Source organism: Amphibalanus amphitrite, unplaced genomic scaffold (genome assembly GCF_019059575.1).
Source record: "Amphibalanus amphitrite isolate SeventyFive unplaced genomic scaffold, NRLGWU_Aamphi_draft 001135F_arrow, whole genome shotgun sequence".
Classification (NCBI taxonomy): domain Eukaryota; kingdom Metazoa; phylum Arthropoda; class Thecostraca; order Balanomorpha; family Balanidae; genus Amphibalanus; species Amphibalanus amphitrite.
The window spans coordinates 1-10,778 of record NW_024882629.1 but is presented as its reverse complement, the minus strand read 5'-3'; the positions used below and the strand labels follow the sequence as shown (position 1 = coordinate 10,778).

Sequence of the window (10,778 nt, the reverse complement as noted above, 5' to 3'; positions counted from 1 at the left end):
CGCCGTTGATTGGCTTCCTGCCCTCCACGGGTGACGGACTTCCCCTTTCCGCTGGTGGAGGTCCCTGCTACGTCACTGGGACGGCTTCCTGCCGTCTCGCCGTGCCGTACTATATCACTGATACGCGTCGTTACCTTCCGTTCCGTCATGGAGAGATCTCCGCTCCCCTGTAATGTTCGTCTCTCTGACAGTGCGCCCGTCTCCCACCCCTCTGACAACGTGTAGTCTCCCCGCCTCGTCTGACAGTGTCCGTCTCCACCCCCAGCCGCGCGGTGCTGACCGGACTGTGCTGCCGGCCGCTGAGCGCACCGCCGTCCGGCGCTGAGCGGACCGCCGTCCGGCGCTGAGTGGGCCGCTGACCGGCGCTGAGCGGGCCGCTGACCGGCGCTGAGCGGGCAGCTGACCGTCCCGCCGCGCAGCCATGCTGGGCACCCTGCTGCTGGTGCTGCTCTGCGTGCTGCTGGGCGTCGTGCTCACGCTGGTCGTGCAGTACTATGTGCTCGAAAACTACTTCGAGAGCCTGCCCATTGTCGGGCCCACCGACAAGCCAACCGTCACGCAGCCGCGTCTGCCCGAGGTGAGTGGGTGACCCGAGCCGCCGACCGTCACGCAGCCGCGTCTGCTCGAGGTGAGTGGGTGACCCAGGCCGCCGGCGGCGTCTGTGGGCCCTGTGTCAGCGGGCCGGTGCTGATCCTGCGGATGGAGTTGTCTGAGTGGCGGATTGAGTTGTCTCAGCCGTGATAAAAGCGAGCGTACGCCGGCAGCTCGGCCTAAAACTGGGAGGCCATCGGCGTTAGTCTGGCGCCATTGGGCCGTGAAATGTCAGACCGGGTCACAGGCATGGCTGCAGGCGCGGTTTTTCCAACAGGACACGGACGAGCGACGGTTTTGCTTCATGTGCGATGTCAGGGCTTTAAATAATAGCACTGCACGACCACCGTGTCTATATTATTTTCATGCGAATGAGCATAAACTATTGGCATATGTAGAGTGCGTTCGAAGAGTGTGTACTTTGTTAAATGCTGTTACAGTGTATTTTCATCTGGAAAAATAGCTTATGAAAATAGTCGTGATGCCTGGAAGCTCTAAAATAAGGCCGGGAGCAGTTGATAATTATAAGGCCGATTGAGGCTCGGTCCATTAGTTGACCAAAGTTGCCCGGAGAGCTGCGGGTTTTCACCCAGACCAGTCCGGTCGCTCGGCGCCACTCGCTGACTCTCCCATTATCTGACCGTGTCTAGTGTCGATACCAACCACCGGGGGCGGCGGAGGCGGTAATCGACTGCTGCCCAGTCTTTGAATCGTTCCAGGGAGCTCACAGGCTATTTGTAGCGCTGCGGACGGGCGGATTCAGGGAGAGTTCACACGGCAGCCGCAGTCTGACACCCACAGCCCCACAGCAGCACATTCACATTATTCACAGCTTCACTACAGGGTGTCTCAAAAGTTCGTTCACACATTTCCCATACCAATAAAGCATATAAGAACCGGCCAAAAGTATAAGGTTTTGGTGTCCGTGTGTACACTAGACAAATATGCATGCTTTGACAACTGATTAAGAAGGTTGGAAACCAACCCCTTTGCTGTATCTCCAAAAATATTTGCCCATGCCGATTTTTTGTTGCTCCGTCAGCTGCCGGAGGCTGATAAAAGGTTACGAGCTTTCAAGCTCTTGCAGGGGAATCCCCTGCAGTTTCTGCGTCGGATTTAGTTTTGACTAGCCCCCCGGCAACATCTGATTTTCCCTGAAAGCCGACAACTTGCATCGACACCATGCTTGAGTATTTTGTAGGCATTCTCTGGCGCTAACTCCTTCATGAATGACTGGCGCCGACATCCCAAGCGCCATTTTCCTTTTCAAAACGACCCCAGTCCTGAACAAACGGGAAGTGCCAGGAGTAAATTTTTCGCATCATATGGTAGCAGAATGTGTCGGACGTCTGTTTCTCAGACACATTGTGCAAATTTTGCAAATTCCAAGCGCTCGTCATTCCCCATCCCAAGACCTTCGCTCGGTTGCGGACTGTTTTCCTCGGGAGATGTTCTGCTTTGTAAACGGCCCAAACCTGTCCATCGTATGGTTTTATCGGGATTTTGTGTTTAAAAGAAATTTATTCGCTGCAGATCTGCCTCTTGAAACTTCGTTAGATAAAATTTTACAATAACTGACACTTTTGGAGGGTCAGGTGTCCTTGGCATTTACGATTTTTGTGTTATTGTCCCCAAAAATTAGCGTTATAGATATTATAAACAATTTTAAATTATAATTTGTCTTTATTTTACGATGACCAGCACTTTTTGAAAATGGGTAACCTCTGTCTGTGATCTTCTTGCCAGTTTTTAATAGTTATGACCGCATTTTCAGCTGCTTTCCGGAACACGAGTCTGCTGCCGTGCGAGGGTCGTTCAAAACGCCGTTAGTCTCGCATGGTTTCGTCCTTCAAAAATTTTAGCCACCGTTTTTATGAGATGATCATCATGCTGCAATCATCCTCGCCGACACTTAGCCATGTGTCATTTCCGACTTAACCATTCCCATTACTCCTGAAACAGAGAGTTTCACAACATACCCGACTTTGCAACCTACATTTTCGTGCCTGACCCATGGTCAGAGGTGAACCCTTTTTGTGAGCTCATGAAGGGTCGAATGCACTTGAAAAACAATGAGACTGCTTGAGGAAGGTTGTCACCAATGCCCATGCAAAATTTCGACTGTTAATTTCTTGTTGATTCAGAATTATTGACAAAAAAGCATGGCTGGTACCTGTGAACGAACTTTTGAGACACCCTGTACGCTCCAGCTATTTCAATCTGAAAATATTCAGATGTGCTGTATAATATGCGGTATTATAAGGCGGATCTAGAATGGACACCCCCATTTACTGGATGGTTCCACACTGTAAAGCTGCTGATATGTTCTTAGCAGAGTCGGCAAAGCCCTAACGCAAACATCCGATCTCGCCACATGTCTTAGCTCACACGCTGCTGTGGGCAGATAAATCCACATTCCACGTCGTATTGTCATGCATTGAGGTCTTTTACTGATGTGTTCGTTGCCTGACTGGGTGAATGGACAGCTGTGATTCATCGATGACTTATTTAAGATAAGGCTGGATGTCACTTTTTACGGCCTAACTATGTGTGTTCATTGATGCCTTTTTGATTTTGCATAATTGCTTTGCTAATTTGCGCCTTAGTTCTGTTGGCTCTTCTTTTTTCATTTGCAAATGAAGACTACACTATCATATCAACTGCTTTGATCTGACTCCCCACTGCACCTCACTCGTCTATCGTCATCCTGATCCTGACCGTGTGGTCCCCGCTGCACGCTATCGGCCTAAGGCTGACAATAGCCTCCCTGACCGCCCCAGGAGCTGGCTGACGAGGTGCGCAAGGAGACCTACCAGCGGAAGGAGACCTGCCTGGCCATCAACCTGCTGGTGCAGATGTTGTTCGGCGACCTGGTGCACACGCCGCGCCTCCGGCTCTGGGTCCTCAACAAGATCCACCTGGAGTTCCAGGAGCTGATGGCCCGCACCAGCGTCGGCAAGCTCTTCCACAACATCAGGGTGAGGCGCCGGACCGGGAGTCTGATGTGCCGCCGGGAGTCTGATCGCTGAGAAATCGGGGTGGGTTGCAGTTACCAGTCGGTCATAATTTGTTACGGGAGTTTTATGGAGTTGTATTGGGTTGAAATTGGTGCAGGTAATCAGATTTCGCACGGAACTTAAAGTAGACTAATACTCGGGAAGGTCTGATGTACTTGAGCCGTGGATCCATCTTCCACGAACCGTGTCGTTTTTGCACGTCTCTGTGTATTGGAGTGGCGGACCGGTTGGTCCCGCCTCGCTCGGCCCACAGCTGGGGCGGGTGAATTATTTACCGCCGGCCTGCTAATGGGACTGAGACACGGTCCGTTGCGCCTCCGTTCTAATCCAAACACTCCCTCCTCCGGGCGCGCTAACTTTGTTACCGGCGAGAGAGCGTGTCCTCGTGTTTTTTAATGTGTCAAGCGATTTTCCTAACGGGTAGCGATTGTTCTCAAATCAGTACGCGTTTGATATTCTATCCTTTGAATAAATAACCTGCCTGGGATATCATGCATGCTATGCAACAAGACGGTATCCCTTTTATGGATGTTGCGCTGCTGCCCCAAACCGTCTGCCTTATTGATCAAAGGCATGATAAATGCGAGACCTCAGATTGGTGACATTTCCGTGAATCTCTGTCAACCTCCGACCAGCTACTGCCGCCGCCATCCGTCGGTTTCCACGTGCCGTTACATAACCCACCCCTCCGTCGGCAGATCAACGAGCTGGACCTGGGCGGTCAGATGCCCGTGTTCAAGAGCGTGACGACGCAGTACGTGTCGCTGCACCCGGTCACCCAGACCATCGAGCAGCTGGACCTCAAAGTGGACGTCGAATACAACGGCGGCCTCAAGCTCAGCATCCTGGCAGACATCGTCCTCAGTCGCAAGGGCTTCGTCTTCCTCAAAAGTGGGTGTGCGGAGCTGTGGGGTCAGTCAGTCATGGTGGAAGTTCACCTCTTCCCAGTCAGACATACCGGACTTCTGTTTGCTGATATTTGTCGCTCTGTATGACTGCATTTAATGACATCAGTGTTCATATGGCTTCACTCGAGGTAGCGCGAACAGCGTCAAGTTACGTATCATTAAGTGTCACATGTTCTCGGGAACTTGTTTGGTGCGTTAGGCTATTTAGTTTTTCGATGTCTGTTTAAAATGAATGCGCAGTCGTAGCCGTCGGGAACTAACGATATAACACTGTAGCACCCCACGCCTCTCCGAGTGAGCTGACGGCTGTGTCCCGTTCGGCAGTTAACCGTCTGTCGGGTCAGGTGCTGCTGCGCTTCTGCCGGCGGCCGTTCTCGCACTGGGCGTACAGCTTCATCGGCGACCCGACTATCGAGGTGGAGGCCGAGAGCCAGTTCCAGGGCCGGCCGCTGCCGCGCGTCACCGCCGTCATCGTGCGGCAGGTCAGTCGGGGGGCGTCACTGCCGTCATTACGGAGCGACCGAAGCGAGCGGAGTCTTTCCTTAGATTAACGGAAATTTCTGAGTATGAGCGGCCGGCCGGCCTTGCGGACGCTTTTGCGAGGCTTATATCTCAGCAACCACTTGACCGATTTACACGCGGTAATTTTTGTAGGGTAGCTTCATTCCTTCTGCCAAGTATTGGACTATTCCCGATGCATGTGGGTGACCCCTTATTCACGTGCCACGTGCAAAACGAAGAGGTGTCACTTTTGTAATTGTTGCAATATCTCGGTAACTACTTGGCCGATTGCGCTGAATGTTGGCATGTATAGGTAGGCACCCACAAGGCAATGCATATCCATGTGCCAGAGTTGGGGTGCTGCTGCACATGCGCACGTGCAGGGGTCGATTCCAGATCTCGAGAACGGCTGGACCGATGGCGCTCAAATTTGGTACATGGCTAGGGACCGGTTAGTAGGGTGCCGTGCAAAAGTCAGTTGGAACCCATTTTGCACGTGCGCACGTACAGGGTGCCGCTTCCAGATCTCGAGAACGGCTGGGCCGATGGTGCTCAAATTTGGCACATCGCTAGATACCGGTTAGTAGGGTGCCGTGCACAAGTCAGCTGGAGGTACCCCCTCGCAATTTCGCACGTGCAAGGCTCACCCTCTCGCTCGCTCCGTTAGTCGCCCCAAAAGGCGTTATACTGGTCATACGGTAGGTCAGACGGACGTTTTTGATATCAGAGTACGAAGGTTAGCGGGGTTCAGCAGATTGTTACACTGGCCCTTCCTGGGTCAGATAGGTTCATTTGAGCTCGCTCAGGGTCAGGCGCAGGCCCCACAGTGTCGACTCATGGGACCAGGCCATCAGAGGGTGTTATCTAATTGCACAGTGGCGGCTGAGGGTCATGTGGAGTAGCAACGGTCAAAGGATGGGATCATCAAAGACTGTGTCACGGTGACACGGCGGGGAAATTTGATGGACCGAGTCTGCAATGGTGGTGGGAGGCTGGCTGGAGCTCTGGCGGTATTCCGGGAATCAAAAATAAGACGCATCCGTTTAGTTAAGATGTTTGAAAATCATAAACGCAGTCGGGCTGTTTATCAAAACGTTCCATCGGCGTGGTTTAGTTGAGACAAGTGCCTCCGGAAGCCGATTTTAGCTATGTAAACCTGGTTCATGGGTCAGTGCTGTACCAGATCAATACTTCAGTGGCGCGTGGGCGGGCTGCGAGACTCGCTAACAAAAATACTCGCGAATAAAAATAACTCAGCTCAGCGGCTCGACGGCAGCCTGCCTGATATTTATGTTTTACCATAGTCTGCACTGAATTTTTAGTGGGCGCAGATTTTCGTTCGTTTATTCCACCGGACCTTGACGTCACAGCCCCTTCCCCCGCTCGGTCCTCAGATAAAGCGCACGCTGCTCACAGCCCCTTCCCCCGCTCGGTCCTCAGATAAAGCGCACGCTGGTCACAGCCCCTTCCCCCTCCGGTCCTCAGATAAAGCGCACGCTGCGTAAGCGGCACACACTGCCCAACTACAAGCTGCGCTACAAGCCTTTCTTCACGTCCCGGCTGCAGCAGCTGTCGCCGGAGCCGCCGGAGACGCCGCCGGGAGGCCAGCTGGAGGTGACACTGAAACGGCTCTCCCGGCTGCGGCCCAGCGGGCAGCTGTCGCACGTCTACTGCCGGCTGGCCGTGGGTAGGTGCCGACCTGGGACCGGGGGATGGGGGGGGGGGTGTCACAGATCTGTTGCTCTGCGGCCCAGCGGGCAGCTGTCTACTGCCGGCTGGCCGTGGGTAGGTGCCCGGGGGACGGAGAACATGGGAGGGTGATGGAATAAGGGAATGTGGTGGGACTGATTGGGACTATCCATTAGCACTCCGCAGCAACCGGCGGCACGGGTGAAAATCAGGGGCGAAAGCGGAGATTATATAACACTATTGCTCTGGCTCACTTGGACAGCTCGGCAACAATGCCTGAATCGTTCCTCTGCCCTGTCGCTGGTTGCAGCACTCGACCGGACGGGTCGGGAGACTTGTGCAATGTTCATTCTCGGGTGATACAGTAAATCTGCCGGCCCCGGGCTGCGGCGGCGGCTGGTCACTCTGTCGGGCCGTAAACTGGCGGCGGACAGACGTTGTCCAGCCCACAGGAGACCCAGCGGCACCCATTTAGGCTGTGTCACGGGCCGGCGGGACCGTGTGAACTTCACCTGATGAATGTCACACGCCGCACCGGGCTGGGGGCACCGGGCGCAAGGGTGCTCTGTTAATTATTTACCGCCATCACGATCATTGTGGTATGACGTGTGTCCTGCAGCTTTGCACGGCGCTTCTGATTACATTGTTCACCAGTTGCCAACATATCAACAAGAAAATCACTGTGAGCCCATGACGGGCACTTCCCATGCCACTAGTGACCGTCATCCCAGTGTCGCGCTGGTCCCTGGCTGACTATAGTGACTGTTCATGACTTATCACCACTCATTGACCCCTCTCCTTTTCCGCAGGCTCTGGGCCGCTGCTTCTGGACACGTCGCACGCGCAGGGGACTCTAACCCATCCCTCGTCTTTCTGCAGGCTCTGAGCCGCTGCTACTGGACACGTCTCACGTGCAGTGGACCCAGGAGTCGATCCCGGTGCCGGCCCACCCGGGCCTGGCCGTCGGTCTGCTCGTGCGAGACACCTTCGTCATGGAGAAACAGTGCAACTGCATCACCGTGTTCATAGTGGTGCACAACGCGCCCGCCTACAAGGCAGGCCTCAAAGGTGGGTGATGTGTTCTGCCGGCTGAGGTGGCTGTAGTTTTATGTGTGCGGTGATAGAGTAAAATGCAGGAGGTCAGGCACTGCAGTTGAAGTCTGATAGCTCGGAGAGCTCGGGGTAAAATGTCTTGGTAGTGTTTGGTGGGCGAGGGTTTTGCTGGGCGTGGTTTTCAGTTGGGTGGATTGACAGAAGTAAGTCGTATGCGCTGTTGTATGCCCGGTGACGGCGGGCAGATCTGTGTACCGTTTGTGGTATTTGATGTGTCTCCGCTGCTGTGTGCTAGTTGACGGCGGATGGATTGTTATACCGACGGGACCGCCTACGTGACAGTATCACCGGTGACTGGGGAGAGTATTGTCTAGGGCAGTTTGTGCCGTGCGTGTGCATGACCGCGCCGATCCGATGACCGCAGCCGGCGACATTGTCGACTCGGTGGACGGCCAGGAGCCGGTGACTAGGTAGGGTGCTATCTAGAGGCAGTGTGTGGCCGGTTGTGACCGCGCTGTGTGACCGCGCTGTGCCGCTCGCTGCAGCCGGCGACATCGTCGACTCGGTGGACGGGGAGCCGGTGCGGGACCTGGCCACCGCCAACCGACTGCTGCGACAGCCGCACCGCGACATCACCGTGCGCGTGCTGCGCATGACGGAGACCAAGTTCAGCTCCGTACGTAATGGCGCGCACCGCCGCGGGGGTCCCGGGATGTGCCTTAGGTCCGGACATGTGCTCCAAACATCGAACAATCTTTTCTGCATTTTGCTACCTTTTAACTGCGGTCACGTCTAGTCGAGTATAACATTTACCTTAGAAATAGAATCCTAGACTGTTCAGCTACAGCCCCATTTTTAAGAATGAGGGTAGGTCAGTGTTTGGTCTTTTGTTAGAGTTCTCGTATATCGCTCAGCGTTCCTGTCCGATGTCAATTACGTTGAAATATCCATCGCTTCCTTCCGAGATAGCTGTGCTCGCGGTATTATCCCAACTACCACCTGTCCTGCCTCTGACCGTCTGTCTCTCGTTCCCGGTTCCAGCGGCGAGCGGCCACCGTGTCCAGCTCTCGGCCCGCCACGCGGCCGCCGCCACCGACCCCGGAGCGCCGGCTGCACAGCTCCGTCTCTGAGTCGCTGCTGACCGACGACTCGCCGGTGCGCCGGCGCCGCGGCACGCGCAGCGTCTGCGCCCCCAGCCCAGGTAGGCCGCTGGTGGCCGCCGCCGCCGCCTCCTGGGCCGGCTGGGTGCGGCTCGGGCCGGCCGCCCGCGCCGCCGGACGCTGCGGGCGGCCGCACCTCTGTCGCGCGGAGGGAGAGTGGACGGAGACGCGCCGTGAGCTCTCAGAGACGCGCCGTGAGCCCTCAGAGACGCGCCGGGAGCTCTCAGAGACGCGCCGCGAGCTCTCGGAGGTCGGGGTGGAGGCGGGCGGTGAGCTGGCCTCTCCGGAGGAAGGTAGGACTGTCTGAGGCGCTGAGCGCACGGCCACTGAGTAAGGAGACACGGACTAACCGCCCGGCACGCGGGCCGCGGACAGGTCACCGCCGCGGCCTCGGACTGGTGGCCGACCGAGGCCGGGATTGGTTCGTACCTACAGTTTGCTGGATTTTCAGACGGGAGGGCGATTATGCATATCATTTACGGCTATGGATTGGTCGGACTGTTACAGAAGCATCATATGCGCGCGGATACTGTTCGAGAAAGAATGCGCGTGCCTTTGCTGAATGATACGGGACATTTATAAGACACTTGCAAGGGAATGGGAAGGCGTTGGGCATTGCTCGATGTTGTTATAAGATTGCCGTTTTTCTGTAGGGTTTACACGTATTCCTGGTATTCGATTTGTAATGAGGCATGCGAATGCCGTGTGCGGTTTCCAATATTCAGGAGTTTCTTCGCTTTCTTCCTAATCTGTCGGGATTGTTTTCTGGCATTGTCTAGCACGGGTGTCACAAATTGAGGTCTTCTTTCTGTTTCTCACTCTTTTTCTTCAGGGCTGTATTGTCTGCGTGAGTGCATGTCATCTCATTTCGTTCAGGATTGGCAGAAGTGCATATATAGACGAGTACGACTTTCAAAAAAAAAAAATCAAACATCTCTCGCCACGAAGTGATTACGACTTGCGCAGGCTAATATACATTATACAAAGACATCTTTCGGGCGCTTCATTGTTTGGTTTCGCTCACGTAATAACGTTCTGTGTTTGTCGCATTGATCGCTTCCCTCATTGTTTCTGACTTCTCGGTGATAACCGACCTTCTGACGGTGCGCCCCGTTTCCAGTTGGTGACCGGGAGGACAGCAGCTCCGAGATCAGCCTGCCCGCCGCCATACAGAACTGTATCTCCGACCAGGAGAAGGCCACCAAACTGGTGCGATGGAACGAGGTCAGTGTATACTAATCTGCCCTTAGGTCCACTCTGCTTGTCGGTGGTCTGTGCTCACATAACCGGGTGATGTAATGTATTGGACGCCGGTCCACGATGTCCTGTCACCGTTAGTAACTCAGTTGAGGGCTGAATCACGTCAGATGCTGAGCGGAATGCTTTTCCGCAGTGTGATTAAATCGGATAATGTGACGCCGATATTATACAGCTTCTGTTTGAGATGAGCAGTTAGATATTCCTCGTCTGATGCTTCTGCCGCCCGTCGCACCGCACCCCACTCCTGCCATATATGTTTTCCTCTGAAATCGGCGCTGCTGCTCCGTTCCGTCGCTTTCATCCTCAGGATAGTCAAACCATTTTACTTCACACCCCAACCCCTTTCTCCAGGCTGGACGGTAACTTTATCCCGTGCTGGTAACTCCAACCCAGGAGAAGGCCCGTAGCCGGTGTGGTGGCCCCTAACGGGGCTAGGTGGCCTGTCCACGCGATGGGCTCGGCCCCGGCGGAGCACCAGGGTGCCCTCTAATTTCTATCATCCTTTCAGCTTTGAAATGGTATCGTCAGACAGAAAGAGCCTAATCCAATAAAGCACAACAAACAAAACCGGCGCTGCTGATTGACATGTCGATGTTATT

General features: G+C 54.6%; 1 protein-coding gene across 1 annotated transcript; it reads left to right on the top strand.

Annotated features, from left to right (window-relative positions):
• Positions 1-323: 323 nt before the first annotated feature.
• On the top strand, positions 324-10,143 carry LOC122370479 (PDZ domain-containing protein 8-like; the record flags this gene model as incomplete). The annotated part of the gene is made up of 9 exons (XM_043346139.1): positions 324-577; positions 3,372-3,569; positions 4,307-4,499; positions 4,841-4,998; positions 6,503-6,704; positions 7,586-7,774; positions 8,305-8,435; positions 8,801-8,960; positions 10,040-10,143. Coding segments are annotated over exons 1-9 (1,491 nt in total), but the record flags the coding sequence as incomplete, so codon positions are not given.
• Positions 10,144-10,778: the final 635 nt, after the last annotated feature.